The following is a 22,436-nucleotide window of genomic DNA, read 5'->3' as shown; positions in this document are numbered from 1 at the left end:
CGAGCCAATACCATAAAAATAATACATTTCATTGGCCAGAGTGGATTTCAAGGTGAGCCATGAAAAACATCCATTTCTCACTATTTCACTGTGAATTGATTTTCTCCAAAGTGAACTGTGTGAGAAATACATTTCCTTCTCCTGTTCAATGGGGGCTCTACTGAACATGATATGTCCATTAGGCGGTGGTCACTGTTGAGCTGCCGGTGACGGTTGTTAACTGAAAATATTGACACAGAGCTATCCTCTGAGAATCGATCACTGCTCTTAGTTTGGGGTTGTCTGAAATAATTGGCAGAAATAATCAGGAGGTCTGTGAAGAGCGATGCCACTGGCCAAATGCCAGCATTGTCCCTGCGCCTGGCTGAACGAGCCCAGTGCTGCCATCAAACCGTGGTAAGTCTATATATCATCCGTTAAGTAGCCGTTACAAACAAGTGTTGCACTGAGGGAGTGGAAGAGGTAGAGATGGGAAAGTGAAGAGAAAGGATCTCATTAAATGGCCCTCAGCTTCTCCGCTCTGAGCCACTACCCTATTGTTGCAGGCCTTTCGGTCTGTGTTGAGCTTATTAAGTTTAGCTCTGTTAAGTGCTGTTCTCAGACTGGTGTGCTCAGTAATCAAACCCAAACAATCCCCCAAATAAAAGCACAAACACAACAAATCAGCACAGCATGTAGAATTATGTAGTTTATTATAACCAACACGTGGTCAAAAGATTTGAATTTATTACGCGCACACAAGTTTAGAAACGCTATTAAATGTTACAATATACAATACCAATGTGCGGTGACTTGCATTTGTAAGGATTAATTATGTGTTTTCTTTCAAACACAATGAAACGTTACATCAGAACATGGTTTTTGTTTCAGTCCCTGCCACCATCTCCGAGACGATTTCTTTTTCGTGTATATTTTTCTGCTCCTCCAGCTGAAAGTGTCACAGCAGTGGAATTTTCAGTGCAATTACAAAAAACACTTGAGCAGCAGCAGAAGGTTCTTTCGCTGTCTGAAACCTCAGATAGAATGTCGGATTTTGGTGTCAGGCTCGCAGTCGGAGAGGAATGAGTCATCCCAAGCTACCTGTTTTCCACCAGTTCAATGGTCATAGAAGAAAATCTCTGAGTAGAAACAAACAGCACATTTTGGTGTTAATACAGGAGTCCTCAGTCACTGCATTATTTTGGTTCAGGTTGCTTTGGAGTTTAAGCAGTTTTGAGGATGCCACTACAATTTATAGTCAGGCCTAAAACATGGCAACTCACAAGAATTTCACAATATTTTGGTTTTACATTTGAGTTAGCAGTTACCCAATAAAGAATACTATAAACATGTGAACTTTTATTGTGTCTTTGTGCTGTATAGTTGGCTGCAATGTTGATGTTTTTTTCTTCTTTTTTTTTTTTTTTTTTTTAACAAATTTGTTGCTTCAATAACTCAGTTCTATGTCAATGCTAAAAAGGGTTGGACATATAAACATGAATAAACATTGCCTTCATCAATGACCTCTTTGAATATCAATAAAAAAAATTAAAAAAATCAGTTTTATTATTTGAGCACCAAATCTCATCCTAAGTAATCTCAGAGCACTTTACATAGCGAGGTCAAAATCTTATAATAAGATTGAAATAAAACCCAACAGTTCCTCCATATGCAAGCACTTGGCAACACTTGGGAGGAAAACTCCCTTTTAACAGGAAGAAACTTCAGACAGAACCAGACTCAGAGGTGGACGGTCTTCTGCCTCGACCGGTTGGGGTGAGCGGAGAGCACAGAGAGAAAATGATGAGCAGTGAAAAACGTCAAACAGTAAGCAGGGCGGGTTACAGCAGATCAGAAACCTGCAGCTGTGGAGCCAGAGATACCTGCAGGAAGATACAGAGGGAAAAGCATGAGCTGCAGGAGAGAAAAGACCGAAGTAATGCCATGCAATAGTGGCATGGAAATGAATGGAGTAAAAGAGAGAGTAGAGAAGAGGAGCTCAGTGCATCATGGGAGGTCCCCCAGCAGCCCAGGCCTACAGCAGCAGAACTAAAGAGTCACCTGAGCCAGCCCCAACAAACTTCATCAAAGAAGAAAGTTTTCAGCCCAACATTAGGGATCCCATTTTGTATGAGTTCAGATGTGAATTTCTTTTTGGATTGTAAAGCAGGTCTAGGTGCTGTATAATTACTGTGAAAGTGTCAGTCCACAGAGAAATACACACAACACGAATGCAGCAACTGTGCTGTTTGGACTTGAGTAACTTTGCGATGTCACAAGCACACTCGTGTAATTTGTCCACTGACAACACAGCACAACACAAAGCACTGACTCAGTTGGCCAGGGTGTCACTCAGAACAAAATCAGAGGAGAGGGTCGTTGATATCAGTGTGCCTTTAAGCAGCCTGGTCTTCGTGGAGCTCCAGAGAGAAGCTAAGAGAGAAAATGAACTGTCAAACAATATTGAGATGTTTTTTAGTACTTAAAACCTCAAAACATATCTTCAAATGGATACCAAGATTAAATATAACATCAGAGAAGTGTAAAATATGAGACCCTTAAAAGTAGAGAGTGTGTCTGCCTCCCAGTGAATGAACAACAACATCAAAATCAAAGGACTCACATCACTAGATCCGATAGTGATATTTAAAAACCATGCACGGAGGATGAAGCTGTGCACAGGCAGAGGGAAACGTTCATGTTAGCCTGCTTACATAAATCTACAGTCATAGCCAACTTTGTAGCAAGTGTAGCAACATGTTTTATTCATGTCCTTCCACCAGTTTTACAGTAGCCCAAAGGAAACTCCCAACGCCACTCAGTCATTCCTGATCCATCCAGACCTCCCTTCAAACATGCATGGTATGATTTGTAGCCCGGCTCTGTGATGATAAGCGATCTCATTTCTCCCAGAGATATCTCTAATTGCATCATTTACACCGTCTCCCAACAAGTGGGCTGCAGGGTGTACCGTGCACATTAATGACCTGACGGCACACCAGCCTCCATTCATTCTCCACGATACCCTCTTCGGAGCGCTGTAGTTCCATCTGATGAACTGCTCTCAGGAGAGGCATTGTCTGGGCTGTTATTGGATGAAAGGTGGAACTCGGCCATTAGTTTGGAGTGATTTTAATCATGTTAGCACTTTTGCTCTATTTTACAGTACGGAGACTACGACCCTGATGTTCACAAACCCGGCTTCTTGGCTGAGGAGGAACTGCTGCCAAAGAGGGTGAGCGCTGATTTGCTTCAACTGAGCTGTCAACCATGAGTGAAGATGTCAACATAAAGTATTTGTCTTATTATCTTGCCCCGTACCTGCATGCTGCATTTTGATACGCACGCGATCATCTGCATGCGTTTATGGATATTATGATATTCATGTGGGTCTCTCTCCATCTCAGGTGATTAACTTGTACCAGATGACTGCAGAAATGTGGGAGGAGAGGATCACGGCGTGTTACGCAGAGCACAGAGGCAGGACGAGGTAAAAACTGCTGCACTGAACCGGACTGCTGTGAAGTTCCACAGTCATCAGCACAAATTCAGCCTTGAGTTCATGTAGGATGTGCTTAAAACTTCCACAAGAAATGTTTTATGCAAAACTTAGTCCACTCTGTCACTGAGATGAGAAAATGGTGCATAAAAGTTGTTTCTAAAGGGAAGTTAAAGAAAGAGCATTAATGGAGTTACAGTATGAACTTGTCAACATGTATGGTTGGTTTTGGAGAAAATATTGGACTATAAAATGACATTGCTGTAATTGCTTTACTGAATCTACAATAATGTGATTGTGGTGTTGAACTTCGCTCCACCACCAAACTGAACTCATCTGAAAATGGATAGGGAGCAAGTGAGAGGGATGTGGAGTGTCTTAAAACTCCGTGGGCGGGAAATCAGGCCTGGAAAGTGTGAGTTCTAAAGCCGGGAACCTCAGCACTTAGAAAAGTAATAAGTGAGTCACGGTGCTGATCAATAACCCTCTGAACCCCAGCAGTGGGAGGGGAGCCGGTGGTCCTCACACCTTTAGCATCTGAATTGTTATGGGAGTGATGCAGAATTGTGGGGAGGGAGGGGCACAGGAGGGAGGTCAACGGCTTCCTGATGACTCCAAAGCTGGGTGTCATTTAAACCTTTACAACACTTGTGCCAATACAGACGTTTTGGTATCAATTTCAAACCTCTTTTCAGAGATATGAGAGATATGAACATGTTTCTATTACAGCCAGACCGATACTGGATTTTGGGGAACAATGACATTACTGATATTAGAATATAACTGGAATCACCGCCTGGCTGTTGTATGCCTCCGTTAACCCCGCAAGTTGTTGTGTACATGCAGTTCATGTACGTTCATGTTTGAGCCATCTTTTTAGAAAATCCCTCAAGGCGTCTCTGAGATGTTCATAGTGGGAAACGGGAGTGAGCTCATAGCAACCTTGAACTTTGACCTTTGACCACCAAAGTCAATTCATCCTCGAGTTAAATTGAACATTTGGGATAAATGTGAAAAGAATCCCTCCAGATGTTCCTGAAATATCTCATCCAGGAGCATATGCCGATGTGGTGGGACAGTGACCTTTGACCTGTGCCCACTAAAATCTTTTGGTGCAGTTCACCATTGGTACCAAGTGAATGTTTTTGCTAAGTTTAAAGAAATTCCTGCAAAGCGTTCTTGAGATATTGTGTTTACAAGAACAAGATGGACGGATGGACGGACAAAACCATAATGCCTCTGGATGTGTCTGTCGCCAGCGTGGCGGCATAAAACCATTCTGATATGGATATCTTGACCGAAATGTGATGAGCAAAAACACGTATCTGTAACACGTATATGTACGAGATGTAATGGAAGCAGGATGAACGCAGCATCATTAAGCCAAGAGCACGGCTCCTCTCCAGAAACCAATTAAACAGAGCAGCTGAACGTCTCAATGTCAGATCCTTGTTAAACCCATGCAGCCGTGTCGAGTATGAAGAAATAAAGTCGTCGAACTTTGCCGACATTTTCAGTCGTAGTACTGTGGACACGTTTTAGTGTAATGTCCAGCCCAAGATTACAGCACACAGCTCAGGTTTTATCTCATCTGTATCTCGCTCCACGTTCTTTTACAACTGGATTCAGAAGTGATGATTAAAACACAGATGTCAGCACCACATGAAAGTAACTGACGGACGTGCCGTGTGATTCTGCATGTTCTTTTATCGAGGGGGAACTTCTGCTGCTTTGCACTTCCACAGCATAAATCCAACGTTACCGTTTAAATTTCTTCTGATCCCCTCTAAAGCCAGGATGCACTTGGCGTCCAACCTAGATAAGATTGGTTTACATGGCATTATGTTCTCTTGCCTGTTTAAACTTTGATGAAACTTAAATCATACATTTTTGTTTTGGGCTGACTTGACCCCGAAATCAGAGCAGATGTGCCAACAGCACTGTAGAAAGAGGAAGAAGACGAAGAGTTTGATGCATTTGTTTTCTCTTTCTGCAGTGTTTGGAGTCTTGGAGGCATCAGAATGAGTCTTGTTTTCCATCAAGCATGACCTGTAAAGCCTGTTAGGGAATTGTAGTTGTGATTCGGTTCAGTACTGTGCTTATGTTTTCACCCTCACCAGAGCTACGTGGCAGAGTTTTTATAGATCACACAACACAACAGATGCTACACACAAAAGCTGAGGAGCTGAAGTCTGATCTCCTTTCTCTCTCCTCTCCTCTCCTCCCAACCTTCCCCTCCCTCTGTTCTCCACTCCCTTCAATCCCTCTCTCTGTCTGTCTTTGAACTAGGGATGAAGCCGAGATGGAGTATTTAAAAATAGCTCAGGACCTGGACATGTATGGCGTCAATTACTTTTTAATCAGGGTGAGCCGATGCTCCTTCGCTATGTCTTTACAAAGTAAGCCAATAGGAGTGAAGAGGAGGCGTGTCACTTTCACTGTGAATAGCAGCCTGACTCACCTGTTTGTCTCTTTTTTAAGCAAATTTGCCTATTTTGTTTTTTTAAAAAACAGTAAATATATATTTAACTATATATATATATATATATATATACTTTTTTAAGAAGAAATAATTTAACATAGAATATATATATGTATATATATATATATATATATATATATATATATATACATATATATTTCTATTTCTGTATATATTTATAAATAAACTGCTGGACTGGATTTTCTTTCCAGGTGAGTCATAAAGTAAACAAACCTGTAACAACTCTTAGCAAGCAGAGAGTTGCTGGCCTTCATCAATGTGTTCTCGTAAAGGCCGAGACATTTTACAATACCACCCAAAAGTCAAACATAGCGGAAGTAATTCACTATAGCAGTCACTTTTAAAGTAAACAAGCTCAAAGACTGTGTATACGTCCAGCAGCTGGCTTTGTTCAGCTCACTTCTAACCAATAGTTTTGGTTATCAAAGCCTCTGCAAAGCCTCCTCTTGTCAAATGAATGTCGACTGGCCTCACAGCTGCTCGCTACTGGGTAGTAGAATAGCTGTGTTTACTCTGCCGATGTGGTTTAGAATAAAAAGGGAACAGATCTTCTTCTGGGAGTGGACGCCCTCGGACTGCACATCTACGAGCCGGACAACAAGCTGACACCCAAGTGCTCCTTCCCCTGGAACGAGATCCGCAACATCTCCTACAGCGACAAGGAGGTGGGACAATCTTCTGTGGAACTTCATGATAGTTATGATACATACTGTGCATATATGATACTTTAGTATAGTAGTGTTTTTACTTTGAGGGGCGTCATATTTGTTTGTTGTGCCATTGCTCATTAAGTTTCATTGTTCTTAAGTATATTGCAAAGTTTCGGCCATCCAAGTTAATGATTGGGAGCATTGAGAATTTAACCAAACAAAGTTTCATCTCTTTAATTTAACATATGAAGAGGTTCTTATCTATATATAGGTTTTATTGATCTTTATACATTTTGATATTAGTATTGATAATGAAGATCTTGTCAAGTCTTACCTGACAGTTGTGTCTTTTTCTTTTGTGGTGTTTGTTTTTCTCACTGTTTTAGTTTACCATCAAACCTCTGGACAAGAAAACCAATGTTTTCAAGTTCAACTCTTCACGGCTGAGAGTCAACAAGTTGGTGAGTTCAGTTGAGATTGTTGAAGTTGTTTTGTTAGCTATTGCTGTTCCAACAGCCACTTTAGCTGACTGGAAATCATCTTGAAGAAAAGTACAGGAATTAGTACATTGTTGGTTGTGTTTCTCCTGTGTAGATCCTCCAGCTGTGTATAGGGAACCATGACCTGTTTATGCGCCGACGGCGGGTGGACTCACTTGAAGTGCAGCAGATGAAGGCTCAGGCCAGAGAGGAGAGGGCCAGGAAACAGGTAAGAACCAAACACAAGGAGAATGGCCTGAACTTGTCAGTAACCATCCAAATGTATAGATAAGTCTGAACTGATTTTCCAAAAAAGAAATGGAAAACGGCTCTTATGCAGATATAAGGAGTTGGGCACACATTGAGATCTCTCCCGTCTGGTGCGACCCCTGAAATCATTTCCCACTGCTGGTAAAGCATCGCAGAAGAAGAGGGTGCAACGGGACGAAACAATTAAAAGAGCTCCAGTCAAACCTCAAACAATAGAAAACCCAGAGTAAAATACAGTGGAAATATGGCGTTTATGTTTGCGTCATGTATTAATTTGAGGATTATTACAATCTCCTCATTGGTCCACACTCAAATCTAATGTTTTCATCTGCTGCCATTTTCCTTCTCCTTCACTGAGCAAATGTTTGACTGACGATCACTCGCTACTTTGTTATTTATTGTGTGCTGAATGATGATTTAAGTGCATTTCCATGAGTTTGTTTTAACTGTAAATAATCTTTTCCACCTAAACAGAGCGTAACAGGTTGTTGTTTTTTTGCACTATATATCAACTAAATCTAATTTCAGCCTCGCTGGCTGCCTCCATTCAGGTGGATGGAAATGCACGTAGTGACAAAATACATTCTGTCCAACCACTCTCATTTTATTTCACACTCGAGTAGTGTATGTCTCTGATGTGTTTACTGTAATTGTTAACATCTGTGTTGTATCACAAGTGCAGTAACACAAAAATCCACGCACACTGCTCTGTAAGTGTAAACTTGATTTATTTACAAGTAAACAGAGGGCCTTGTTGTTCTCTTTTCCTGTAATGATGTGTCCCATCAGCTGCACCTGCTTTGTGATTTCCTTTTGTCACATCCAAACTGAGCTTTGTCCATTGTATTTTCATCCTTATTCCCTCCTTTGTTCGTTGAGTTTCTTTCTTTCTCTGTCCATCATTTTTGCCACCATATCCTCTTTTCATTGACCGCACTCCAACGTCTGTGTCATTCAGGTGGAGAGGCAGCGTCTGCAGAGAGAAAAGCAGCTGCGAGAGGAGGCAGAGAGAGCCAGGGACAAGCTGGAGAGGAGGCTGATGCAGCTCCAGGATGAGGCTCACATGGCCAACGACGCGCTGGTAAGATCCAGTTGGTTAGCCCAATCTGAAATCCAACGTTTTGTCGGCTGTGTCACATAAACTGTACGGCAGCTGTCGAAAGACAATAATTTGTCCATTTGTGCTCCTCTCGACATTAATAATATCGTCGTGTTATCTCCTCCAAGTGTTTCCTCTTCCTCAGTTTGTTTGTCATCCTCTCCATCAATCTCCCTTTGTCTGTATTCATTCACGTCGACACCTCTCCTGGCCTTTCTGTCGTCTCCTCCTCTGCACATTTTTGAATCTATGCCTTTGCTCCATTTCCCCATCTCCTCCCCCATTTTGAACTTTCCCCGTTTGTGTTTCCCCTTCCTCCCGCTCCCTCTCCTGCTCCTCCCCAGCTGCGTTCGGAGCAGACGGCGGACCTGCTGGCTGAAAAAGCCCAGATCGCAGAGGAGGAGGCCAAGCTGCTGGCCCAGAAAGCTGCCGAGGCTGAGATGGAGATGCAGCGCATCAAAGTGACCGCCATCCGTGGCCAGGAGGAGCGGCGGCTCATGGAACAGAAGATGCTGGAGGCAGAGATGCTCGCCCTCAAGATGGCCGAGGAGTCGGAGAGGAGGTGGGGAGAAGAAAGAGGACTCAATATGACCGTATATCTGTTTAGCTTTGTGTGTTGTGCGACTTTGTCTCAGTAAGCTTTTATCCGTCTCACACATATGCGCTCACAGACACAACATGCATCATTTTAGATCTTTAATTAACCTAATCCCACCTTGTAATATCTTTTTATCTTATTGTTTTCCTGTATTTAAATCACATCAAATCACAGTTCCTGAAAAAACTTCCTCACCTCATGGAGCCTCTCAAATGTTTTTGACTTTCTGCACTGTTTAATGTCAAGGAGCACAAACATGCCGCTGCACATCAGTTTGCTCAAAGTCAGACGTTGTTCTCCGAGCGCGGAGCAGATGTAAATTGCTCGATCAAAGAATAAGAACTTCCGACTTGTTTAAAGTCATTTAATTTCGAAGGCTTTGTTCTTGCACTGCAGCAGAAAAGCGAGTTACAGCCATCCTGCTGCCCAAAGAGGGAAAAAAGGGAGGGAAAAGCTTTTGTTCAGCAGCCGTCCCCCTCGGTCTCAGGAACAGCAGTTCATTTGTGCTACTTAATTGTTAGCAGTCGTATCGATTTGATGGTCGGAGTCTTAATCAAATAGTCTCTTTCACTACACACTGAAGTTCCACAGTTTGATGTCTTTTATCTGCGCCTTCCAAGATTTTGTAATTTTTCGACTTCCTGGAGTCGATCAAATCAAACACAATATCTGCTCTTGACTGTTTTATTTCTTCAGAGGCCTGATTGATAAAGAGAGATTAAGATTTGAGGGATTCTCAGTCGGCACTTTCTGAAACTTGATAGACATTAATAAAAATTTTTTTTTTTTTTTTTTTTTTTTTTTAATAATAAAACAGTACACATACTAAGAATATCCCTTCACAGCCTCCACTTCACACTTTATTAGTACAATCATTTCAAACGGGCACCATTAACCACACGCCAGTGACTGACATTTGTGGATGAGCACTTGGAAATGACTGTGTCCACTCAAACCCTCGAGGCACACGGCTCCCCCACACCAACCAGGAACTGCTGAGTGTTCAGGAACACAATCAAAAGAAATGTAATCACTCGCATATGAAAGTTCTTACATCTCTGCGCGCACAATCGATAGTGAAATAATGGAGTCTGAGATGATTGTCTTCTGGGACCACGCTAAGATCACCCGGCTAATAACAAAAAGTCTCATTCCTGGTTCAGTGAGTACCAACTTGCCAATTTTGTAAGATAATTTCGTATTCGATTTAGATAATTCTGTTTCCGATGAAAGACTGGAGGTGATTTAAGTATTAAGAATGCATCTCTCCGTCTTGGTTGTCCCCTCAGGGCGAAGGAGGCTGAGCAGCTGAAGCAGGACCTGCAGGAAGCCCGGGATTCAGAGCGCAGGGCCAAGCACAAGCTGCTGGAGATTACCAGCAAGGCTGTCTATACGGTAACTGACCTGGGGCACACACACACACACACACACACACACACACACACACACACACACACACACACACACACACACACACACACACACACACACACACACACACACACACACACACACACACACACACACACACACACACACACACACACACAACATACAGTTGGTGCTCATATACATGTAAAACACACCAATAAATAGATGCATATTGGCCATTCAGTACACAACCTGATTGACAAGGATGTACATTTTCAGGGAAAACAGCGAGGCTGAAACTATTGATAATGAATGAGGGGAAATATATTGATGAATCATTCAAATCAAGTAAAATAAACATGTTTGCCGATTTCAGCTCCTCAACTGTAATAATTTGCTTATTCATTGATTTTTTTTTTTTTGAATAGGGATAGTGCATATTCATGGCTGCAACAAGCAATTATTTTGATTTTCGATTTTTCTGTGTACAAAACATCTTCAAACAGGGAGAAAATGCTGATCTCGATATCCCCAAGCAGAAGGTAATGTCTTTAAATATTGTGTCCAAACACTCAGTTTATTATTTAAGAGAAAAAAAGCTGTGAATTCTTACATTATTGAAAACTTGGAACCACTAAATGTAAAATGGCATTTTTGCTTAATCGATTAAATCGTTGCAGCTCTTCACATTTATAAACATCAACAGGAAATGCTATGTTTCCTCCATAGTTGATTATATGTTTTAATATTCTGTAATATATATATATAGTCATAAATAAGTAATAACCCTCAATACACAAACAACCATAAAACAAACATGCATAATGCAGAACTGCTGCAGAATTTATTTAGACAAATATAGCGTCCCGTCCCCGTTGGGAGAGTGAGGTGCTGCTGCTGGGATGAGAATACAACATGACCGTATAGATTTGATAGCTTTATCTTGACGCTTAATAACACACACATACGCTCACACATGCACACGCTGACGCATGAACTAGTGGCCCAGCAAAGCCAGTCGAAAACAGGAGATACTTGCATAAGAGCGGGCGGCGCACGAGGCAACCCACGCAAGAGCTTCCAACATGCTAAAAACCCACACGTTACACATTCATCTGCCTGCACACACACACACACACACACACGCACACGCACACGCACACGCACATATTGAGATGCTGGACATGGATAGAATGCTGCACTCTTATCAGCCTATGAATGTAGAGTCTAAATACACACACACACACACACACACACACACACACACACACACACACACACACACACACACACACACACACACACACACACACACACACACACACACACACACACACACACACACACACACACACACACACACACACACACACACTCTCACTCACACTCACACTGTGCACATAAAAGACACTGGAACTCCACTGTGCACTTATCAGCTCCTGAGTGAAAAGTCTGCACACAGAAACACACTGTTACACAAGCACACCGTATTCTCCGTCCCATCAGCGTCGGCTTCGGTCGATCTGCCCTCCACGCTCTGCCAGACCAGGTTTGTGTTGACTGGATCCATTCTGTAGTTTGGATGCCGAGCACTGGATTTACATTTATATTGTATACTAGGTCCACCTCATTTCCAGCCGACTCCCGAGGTGGCATGTGACCAATGGGGTTCAGACATTTGGTCAAGACCTAAAATCATGTGTGTGTTTATGGTCTGGGATCATCAAAGTGATCCTCGTTTTACCACCATGTTGTCCTCGTGTCCTACTTTCCAGACATTCTGCAGCAAACAAATACTCTTTATTCTGTCTTGCTCTGTTCTTTCTTTGTTTACCCTTCCTTTGTCTTCTTCAGTGCTCTTTTTAATTTTTCTTTCTCTTTCTTTCTTTCTTCCTGTCTTCCTTCCTTCCTAGTCCTTTTTGATTTTGTCCTATTTTCCATTTCCTCTGTTAGTTCACTCACAGTTCTTCCTTCCCTCTAATCTTTTCTCCCATTGTAGTCCCCAGGACTGCCGCCTGACAGCATGCCGCAAGACCTGAGCTTCAGCAGAGAGAACCTCAGCTTTGACTTTAAAGATACTGACATGAAACGCCTCTCCATGGAGATCGAGAAGGAGAAGTGAGTAGTGTTGTGGAAAAACTGCATTTAACTCTTAAAACTTAGAAAAACAAACAAAACACTTGCATGTTTCTTGATAAAATAGATCAAATATATATATTGTACAATATGGAGACCATCTGGAATCTTCCAGCTAATTCAAAGAAAAAAACACAAAAATACAGCTTGTATAATACAGTGTTCCCCCCAGGAGTTTGTTGTTCATAGACCTTGATGTCAGGACGAATATTTGTGCTCACCTTCAGTGGACAAACCTAAAAGTACTTGACAAGTAGCTTTTGACAACAGAGAGACCTCAACCAAGTAAGGGTGGTTGGTTGGTCCTTCTCTCACAATACTATATTATGTTGTTTGTTAAAAAGGGATGGATTTTCACATAGTTTTGAACTATTATCATTAAATTATTTAAACTCAGGTTGTAGTTTTTGCAGTACACACCAACAGTAGACATTTTTAAATAAATATGCTTATTGATGAAGTCAGCGCTATACCCTGAAGTAATCCTTACTATTGATATATAAATATTTATATTTTAAATGTAAGTTCATATTGTTTCTCGAGCAACAAACAGTGATGTTTGCAAAAACAATTTCACTGTTTAAAGTCAATAATATCTCAAGATAACAGCTCGATAAAGTACTAATCCACTTTTTACTAATGGAGGTTTTATTGCAATTCCATTGACCAGTGTAGACCTGCGTCGACCAAAATAAAAAGTTCTCTTTCACTTGGACTGGTTCACTGTCTCCACTGCGGCATCTCACCGTGTCTGCCGTCGAACACTGAAACAGGACACTGAAGCTCCAGCCAGCTGCTCCAAGTGGAGATAGTGCATGCGATTTGAATTCATCATGATTATTAAATTACACTGTTCTATTTCTGCTGAAAGGGTTGGGGAAACCCTGTAGTAAAATGGTGGACAAAGAAACTCATTTCCATTGGTTGGTGAGCCTGTAGGGACTCATTAACAAGATACTGAATATCCACTCCATATGGAAACAAAGAGTGTCACTGTGAGCTGCAAAACAATTCCTTATAAGGCTCGCTATACTCACACAAAGCTCACATTGTTTAGGATTCACACTCATTAAGTTGGGATGACAGTCTCACTCCTACAATCAACCTAAAAGTGAGAGAATATAGGAGCAGATGATTAGATGAAAGAGCCAGTCCTGCATCTGCTGATGCTGCTCTTTGCAAGTTTGCACAGCGCGTTTTCACTTTCCAGTTATGTGGATCCGCCTGATTGCAGCGGTTTAGTAAATTACTTGTTAATCATCAGAGGGAGGTGTTTAATTGACAAAACTCTTCCTTTTAGGGTCGTTTGGAAGAATCGTACAATATGTAAATGAGAAATATCTAAATGGATGAAGTGTTGCACCATCACGTTAAAAAATACATTTTTGATTCTGGAGTTCAGGTGAGCAGCTGACCCTCAGCATTAGCTGCCACTGATGTCGCTGCCATCGTTCACACATTTTATTTCAACAGCTCCTGGGGTCAGTGAGGTGAGGGGAAAAGTACATTTACACAAGTACGAGCTGGACTGTGGAGTCGAATAAATTACCAGTCTTAGTTGTCGTATTATTAGGTAATTATGTTTTTATACAACAAATGTAAGTGAGCAGCAGGTCTACAGGACAACAACTGGTAACTGTTCTTGAGACTTAAGGAAAGACTGTCATGGAGTTTAGAGACGTACTGTGAACTAGAATCGCTTTCTCGCGGTTGTACGTCTGTGTTATCGATCAAGTTGTAGTTTACATCGACCTTTTCTGATAACATGATCTACAAATGAAAGTGACTTTGTAAAGCTTCGTTCTTATTCTGTTGTATGTCGATTGTATTAATTTGAAAATATAATAGAGAGAAACTAAAAACAGTCAAATCCCCTGTATGTGTTTGACAAATACAAATAATTCTAATGGAACACAAAGTTGTTGACCTGACAGCAGACGATGCTTCAAATATGGATGTTGCTGCAAAGAAGCTACTAATTCTTAATTGTTGATGCGTCACACACATCTTTAACATGACAGCAGAAGATCACTGATTAACGTCACCAATTCAGTGTCCGACCAAATATGAAAAGGTCACAATCTCCTCTTCTGTTCCTGAATTATGGTGTTGAAGAACAAAATAATTCCATAGGGAAGTTGCTTGTGTGACATTTTGTTAAAATGAGGGTATGAATTCTTGAATTGGCCACAGACGTGTTCTGTGAGGTCACCGTAACCTTTGGCTGCTAAAATCTGATCAGTACATCCTTGAGTCCAAGTGAACGTTTGTGCCAAATTTAAAGAAATTCCGTGAAGGCGTTCCTGAGATATCACAATCACAAGAATGGGATGATGATTGGAAAACTCAAAACCAAAATGTTTCCAGTCACGGCTGTCGTATATAATTTATGACCAGTTGACGAGATAGATTTTTCCAAAAACAATGTTTTCTCTTTCCAGTATGGATGAACATTTTAAACAAAAATAGTAATGGATAATGCTTTGGAACTATTTAACTTTGAGGTGCGTTACTGCCACCTTCTGGCAGTAGTAACGCATTACTACCAGTCGCCGGTAGCAACAACTGTCTTTTAATAGACTATTTGGTTTTTAATGATTTAAACAGACATCATTTTTGCAATACTGTTGTATTGAAATGAACTTGATGACAGTTGTCTGAAATTATTTAAAAATGATGAGTTAAATGAAAATTGGGTGTACATTTTATTGCTGACTTGATAAGGTTGTTTTAGAATTTTTGATGATTAAATGTTTTTGATACATTGGATTAAAGTACTGTGTGATAATACATGCTTACAGATTGAAATAATAGTTTTCTCCCAACCCACAATTTGTCCATGTTTAGGGTCGAGTACATGGAGAAGAGCAAACACCTGCAGGAGCAGCTGAACGAGCTGAAGACGGAGATTGAAAGTCTGAAGCTGAAAGAGAGGGAGACTCCTCTGGACATCATTCACAACCAGAACACACAGCAGGGGACCAGCAAGCACAGCAACTTTAAAAAGGTAGCAGTATCACACTGATGGACACTAAAACACACGTCACACAATACTCTTCCAGCGTTCCTCCAAATGATCCCATCCACATGTGCACACTCAAGTCAAGGCTCAGTCGGTTTTTAGTCGCAGAACAGAAATCATTTGACGAGATTCTACCTCAGATTCTACCACATTAATGAACAAACACAGATTTTACTTCCAGCTGGCCACGAACCTCTTTTGTAGTAGAAGGATCACGTTTTTAATGTACGGGGACATGTGCTCGTACCTCGTTATTAAAATGCAATATAGATATTGTGAAGAATGACACTGACCCTGCAACTTTATGACCTTGGAACTGAAGTACATTTTGCTCATGGTCTGTGCATGTAGACAAGCATCACATCATCTAACAGGGAGTGATACACCCTCCCGATCTGTCACTAATGCATCTTAGTTACATTCACAAGTATTTCAGCCATTCAACAGCCGCCCAAATCTGTTCGAGTCACCTGAGTCTGAGGTGTAAATAGGGTCTTAATACTGATCCTACACCGTCTCCCCCGAGAATAACTATAATAACTATCTATTTAAAGGTGACAGTGCGCTCGTACAAAACCCGGGCCTCACCATTTTATTATTCTATTGATCCTCAGAGCATCACTTAATAGCAATCGTCTCCACTTGGCTTTTTTAGCCTCGAGTTTCCTCTTTGATAGAGCCGGAGCAGTCATTCATTTTCTGATGTGACCTCGAAAAGTATGCAGTGATTACTGGTCTCAAGTGTATTAAAATGAAAAAAAAAAAAAAAAAAAGCAACTGAGGGAGATTTCTATGTGTCAACTCCATCAGTATGAGCTCGTTAGTCTCACCCAGCGACACGTTTAGTGATGAAATTAAATAACAGAAAAAACGACTCTTCCAGCTTGAGGGATATTTCATAATTGATTGGTCAGAGGTATTGTTGTAAAAAGTAGATTTTATTTCCACTGTCTTCTGATGAACTGGCAGATTAGACTCATTCTCCTTTATCTTCCCACTGCAGTATCTCCACTTTCAATAAAAGTTTCAAATCAAAATTGGAGCGGTGATCCCAGCACATCATAGAACAAAAGAAAAAAAAAGCCCACCCACCTCTGCTTTTATCTCTTTTAAGTAAAATATACTTGTTAAGTGAAGCGCTGATTGATTTTTGCTGGGAGATTAGTCACTTGGATTGACGAGGGCAAGGAGCTAAGTTTAAAGTGTTGTTTTAATTGAACTGAAGGTGGTCGGCATTTATCTTGTTAGTGGGGGAAGAGGCCGGGCGCATGGCAGGGAGGAAGGAGGAGAGGGAAAATAAGTCAGCTTCGCCAGAAGAGGTGAGAAGTTTAGGGAAGGCTGAGGTTAATGTTCAAAGGATGGGGAGTTGGACGGAGGCTCAGTCAGTTCTGGCGGGGCGGGGGGGGGGGACGGTGGGACGAGAGGAGCAGAGGGAATGTGGAGCCAAGCACAGATGTCTGAGCCTAAAGCATCAGGACCAGCTGCAACCCCCCGTGCAAAGTTTCCTCCGTGCAGACTCCCTCCCCCCTCTGGATGATTAATGAACGTCCTCTTAACACGGCCCAGCGCCGTTTGCGCTTCTACCAGGCCACAGGTTCTGCTCCGTTAGCCCGCCAGCAGAGCTCATTCTCAACAACACAAATCTCAACACAAGAGCTGCAGCGATTCTGTGTGAACTTTTAAGACAGAAAATGCTTTTCATGTGCTGTCCATGGCGGTCCATCCAGACCGTGTGAAGCGGGGCACAGTGAAGGAGGCCAACCATCGGGGTTCGTCCCATTGTTTCAAACGACAGACAGAAGGATTTCTTTCTGGAAAGAACTTGCTGCCGTGCCATTGACAACATTAGTACCGGAGACACTAAATAAAAAGCTCTTGCTCTTTCCGGCGTGGAGACAGTGGGCAGTGTGGAGTACAGTAGTGGAGAGCGAAGGCTATTTTCCGCCGGTTCCGTCTCCGACGCGGCGACCGGAGTGAATCGCCGTCATTAAAGTCAATGCTTCATATCCCACCGGTTGCGCCGCGGTGCGTCTCACCAGCGTCCAAGAAGCGGTTCAGTCCAGAAAAAGACATAAAATATAACATCCATGTGCAAACACCTGGTCGTAAAACAAAATCACTACAGTCTACCGTCTGCCGCCGCGGAGAGAAATGCATTCTGCTCCCGCTGCAGACACGGTATCTAAAATAGTTTCGCAGTAAATGAGGATTGATGCTTTTTAATGGCTAAAAGGCAGCGGGCTGTATTAACTTTGTCTTCAGGCTGCAGCACAAACTAGGAAATAGCAGCAATAAACCCAAAATGGACAAAGAAGCAAACGATTAACAACATTTACCCACGATAGAAGCACAGAAATCAAGGAAACATGACCAAGTTCAGTAGATAAACACCTATTCAGGCTACGACACTCATGAGAGAAGTTCAGGCTGCCTGTCTGCAGGGACAATAGAAGGTGATCGGTAAACATCCCTCTCCCACACATTATCTGTTTGGATTTGTTTAAGTCCCTCGTTCTGCACAATCCCCAGAAATAACCTGGATTTCCTAAACTACCCTCCTTCATCCCCGGCCTAATATTTGCTTTGGCAGCCGCTTTAATTCCCTTTACCCTACAGATGTTAGAGAGAGGAGAAAAGTTTGCCCAGCCAATTTGAAGTGGTGCTCTCCTTGTGGGTTGGATGACTCAACGGTTAGCTGTGCTAGAAGAGTTAAATCAAAACCACTGGTCTGAATTCATCCACCACCAGCTTCTTTAAACCTGGAGAGAAAAACAATGAGCAGTTGTCTCTCTGACTATCATTGATCTTTCACTGCTCTGCAAATCTGTTCATCTGTAGCGGGAAAACCTACAAAGGTTTTTCCCCGATCCAATTGGAAACCCTGATTGTGTAAATGAAGATCAGTGTGAGGTGTCCCAAGAACTCTGCATGCCTTCATACCATCAAACATTCATTACAAACAGGATAACCTTCAGGGTGTGTTTGCACTAAACACAGCAAAGACTCTCCAGTTATCCTCTCCTTATGGTCACTTAGTCTTTTGATTAGTTAAAGTCAAATCATGTAATTTGCAATGCTACTGCTTTTTTTTTAAAAACTCAAGTCAGTGTTGATCAGAGCCATGACTGGATTAAACATGCGTATGTGTCCATTCTCAGGCCTGTCACAATTATTACTTAATCGCCTGATCACAGTGATTTGAGATGACGGTAACCAATATGCCTAATTGTTAGAATGGTTTCCTCTGTAGGTGGGAAGGTGTATTGTCCTCCAGTTCTCAGTCAGTCAAACGTGATCACTTCTGGCTCCATAAAACCAAGATGGCGACGGCCGAAATGGCAAACTTGACGCTTTAAAACAGCAGTTTTACAAACCAGCGGCTGAGTTGCCGCCCGGACGCAGCCGAGGATTTATAGGAGACGAAACAAGTTAGCAGCCAAGTCCTCACCACTGCATGGAAATGAACTCATCCAGCTTGCACACACATGCACACAATCCAAAGGGCTGCTGACCACTGGAGAATTCTGGCAATCTGCTTTCACAGAGCATCTTACTGACCATCTCTACGCTGGTTCTCTTGGTCTCTCACTTGAAACTCAGGGTCTTGTGCAGACTAGTTTCTCACAGTGCACGCAGTAAGAATACACAGCAGGATGAGATCAGACACACAGGCAGACGGATGGTTTCAGTGACATTACGTAGTTTCCAATAAGGATTTCCGTGTGGTTATTTATTTTGCTTGCTTGCTCGACTGCTCTCCTCCAGCATACTTTGTTTTTATTTATTTCCACCACAGATACAAACCTTACCGCATCGTTGTTGTTATCTCTTCCACAGCTAACACTACAGAGCACCAAGTCCAGGGTGGCTTTCTTCGAGGAACTTTAAACTACATATCGCAACTTCCAAGAACGTTTGGTTTCTACATTCCCGGTCAGCTGAAAACACTGACCTTCACTACGAGGTCTTACATTCCTCTTCCTGGAAACCGACCGAAACACTGCGGACGAAAAGAACCCACCACTGCCTTCACAAACGCACAAACACGGATACATGCCTTGAAGTTCCTGCACTTAATCTGAGATCCATAACAAAATGAGTGTGTGTTTACAGTGAGAGTGTGTGTGAGATACATCACACAATCTCCAGGAATATTTTGAAGTGAACTCGTAGGATTTATTCATGTCAAAGAATAAAGTTTGACAGTGCAATTCCACTGTGGCTCTAATGAAAGATAGTGGAGTTTAGGATGGTTATTATATAATGTGCAATTGAGATGACCTACTTTATCTGTTTGCAGAACTGTTCTGAACTCAACTAGAAATAAACCACAGATAAAACTGAACAAGAGAATTGAAGATTCTATGTTGCTCCAACCCTGAATAAAACATTTGATATCTGCTGGTTATATACAGTAATATACTTTATTGTCTTAGATTTCTCTGATTCAACATCTGTTACATTCCAACAAATTCCTCCTTTGAAACTGAACATTCAAGTAGCAAATAGAGCTAATTTCTTCACCATTGTGCATTTAAAGAGACATTTATTGTCATCAGAGTGGATGGTCTGTGGCGGATGTTAAGCTTTTGCTCATCACCATAAATCCACCTCCGATTCATAACAAGCCTTAGTTATGTTGTGTGAGCAGCGATTGTTAACGTCGGCTGTGCCTTTTTTTACAACGTTTTGGTGGTGAATATAGACGAAGTGTTATACATGAGGCCTTCCGAGCCACGTTTACTTCTTGTATGCAGCACACGCAGATATCATTTATGTGATTATGGTGTCCTTATGCAAGTGCACCGTGTTCTGCTGTTGAAAAGTTCAGAGACGATCATTTGTACTGGGTGCTTCTTGGACTTCAGACTCAACGTAGGAACCGTGGTATCTTCCTTGTGAGCTTGTGTCACATCGAACAGCTACGTGTGTGTGTGTGTGTGTGTGTGTGTAAAGAAGGCACCCACTTTTTCGAAACATTAATTAGCATCTATTTTGACCTTGTCGTTTTGAATAAATGTACTCTTTCCCTCTGAAAGCAATTCATTTTGGTGAATTATAATGTGAAGAAAATATCATTTTTTTCTGTCTTTAACAAGAATTGTAAGCTGTATTTAAAAAAAAAAAAAACTTTGGGTGAAGTTACAGTACCTATATTACTAGATATACATCATCACATAATTGTAACAGATATGTATCTTTTCCATGTAAAATAAATGAATATCAGGTTTCTTCATTTTTTTGTGTGTTGTATTTCTTGTGTAAGTTTTTATTCCAACCAGAAATAACTTTGTGTTATTTTGGCAAACTTTGATGAATGTCAGTTTTGATATTGCCGGTGCCAAGAGCCTCTTCCACCCGGCCCAAACAGAAACCCAATTACACCTTTGAAATGAATCAAGTGTTATGTAAGCACCCTCCATCTTGTGTCAGATCACATACCCTGTTTGCTTGAGTGACAAAGTCTTTGTGTGTGCGCTCGTGTGCTTACGGATACGTGGGCGAGCGGGGTGTGTTACTTGCCCCGTGCATTCGTTTCTCTGCCAGCTTGTGTTTTTGTGTTTCCATGTTAACCGTTTAATGGTGGCTGCTACTCGTGGCTTTTGGGTCCCTGAGGCTGACAGCTCTCTGACAGTGAGTGGCGGCGAGTTCACGGGGGTGTCACCTCTGGATTCAGCCCTCAGCTGGAGGATGGCCAACCTCGCGTGTTTCAGTGCTGTGACAGAGACGTCTTCGGGGGCTAACTCTCCGCAGAGGGACTGACAGACGTACAGATCCTTCACTGCTGCCTCCCCACGACACGGTCCTCTGAGGGAGGAGGAGGGGGCGTGGGGGTGGGGGGGGGGATCGCATCTTTTGTCACTCATCTATTCTCAAGGGATCGGTTGACGTCACACCTGCGCTCACTGTGCTGTACACACGAACACACTTGGCTTGTAGCAGATTGGAAAAGGTTTTCAGTTCATACGGGGTAAGGGGCGTTGACACAGACTGATCTGCCAAGGGCTTGAACACACTGTATAGCACACGCAAGAGAGAGGGAGAGCCCCTGTTCATAGTCCATGGTTAGCCTCCATTTAGAGAAACAATTTAGGACTCATAACAATGACGCAGAAACAGTTTTATCAGCTAAATACAATAACCTAAACAATCTGGTTCCCTTTTTACTTTGACTGCACAGGTGTAAGGATGTTGCCACCCAATAAATGTGAACTGTCAATGCTTCTTTGATTTATTATTTGAAACAGAGCTGTTCAATTACAACTTTTTTGCAGGTACTTGTATTGATCATTTTTATTCCAACAACCACAATTCATTTTCCATTTAAATTCACATGAATACTACATATGTAGATAATATTATGGAGGATTACTAAGTATTACCCAACTCTAAAAGGGCTTAAATTTGAGTCCAATTGTACTGTGGCAAAGCCTGAAGTTAGTTTTATGCATACTACCATAGGAAACAGACATATTGGTAGAAACATCAAATAGGCACTACATTAGCCACCTAATCTAAATGTTTATGAAAAGTAAAGTGTCCAGAAACAGGACTACTAGCCTAAATCATTGGCTAGTTACATCTCTTGGTTAAACTCATATGCTTAGCTGAGCAACCAGTAAGTGACTTGGCTTGCATCTGACATTTACACGCTCACCTATTAATGGGTTTTACTGAAATATGCTGTTGCTTGGACTGTTTAATTGTGTTATCAGGGTTCAGTATTGGAAAATATCAAAAAGTTTTTGTTCTGAACGAACAGAGCACAGCACAGTACTGCACACGGAGCAATAAGTATTATAAGTACTCCAGGTTACGTCGCCTGGTCA

General features: G+C 41.8%; 1 protein-coding gene across 2 annotated transcripts in view; it reads left to right on the top strand.

The window, feature by feature from the left end:
• nf2a (NF2, moesin-ezrin-radixin like (MERLIN) tumor suppressor a) overlaps positions 1 to 20,847 on the top strand; it is a 31,249-nt gene extending 10,402 nt beyond the window's left edge. Inside the window, exons 6-18 of one of the 2 annotated variants that reach the window (XM_069716367.1) lie at positions 3,146 to 3,214; positions 3,387 to 3,469; positions 5,768 to 5,843; positions 6,512 to 6,646; positions 7,018 to 7,092; positions 7,226 to 7,339; positions 8,339 to 8,461; positions 8,824 to 9,041; positions 10,367 to 10,472; positions 10,955 to 10,990; positions 12,448 to 12,566; positions 15,432 to 15,591; positions 19,444 to 20,847. In XM_069716367.1, the coding sequence (XP_069572468.1) occupies positions 3,146 to 3,214; positions 3,387 to 3,469; positions 5,768 to 5,843; positions 6,512 to 6,646; positions 7,018 to 7,092; positions 7,226 to 7,339; positions 8,339 to 8,461; positions 8,824 to 9,041; positions 10,367 to 10,472; positions 10,955 to 10,990; positions 12,448 to 12,566; positions 15,432 to 15,591; positions 19,444 to 19,494 (1,365 nt within the window). In that variant the 3' untranslated portion in view covers positions 19,495 to 20,847. The remainder of the gene's footprint in view (positions 1 to 3,145; positions 3,215 to 3,386; positions 3,470 to 5,767; positions 5,844 to 6,511; positions 6,647 to 7,017; positions 7,093 to 7,225; positions 7,340 to 8,338; positions 8,462 to 8,823; positions 9,042 to 10,366; positions 10,473 to 10,954; positions 10,991 to 12,447; positions 12,567 to 15,431; positions 15,592 to 19,443) is intronic. The other variant, XM_069716368.1, reaches the window with a different exon arrangement.
• Positions 20,848 to 22,436: the final 1,589 nt, after the last annotated feature.

The sequence above is a fragment of the Brachyistius frenatus genome, unplaced genomic scaffold (genome assembly GCF_029030835.1).
Source record: "Brachyistius frenatus isolate BFR_SWC_R1_liver_20210118 unplaced genomic scaffold, ASM2903083v1 Contig_156, whole genome shotgun sequence".
Lineage (NCBI taxonomy): Eukaryota > Metazoa > Chordata > Actinopteri > Embiotocidae > Brachyistius > Brachyistius frenatus.
Note: the sequence above shows the minus strand (reverse complement) of the source record. Positions and strands in the feature narration are given on the sequence as shown.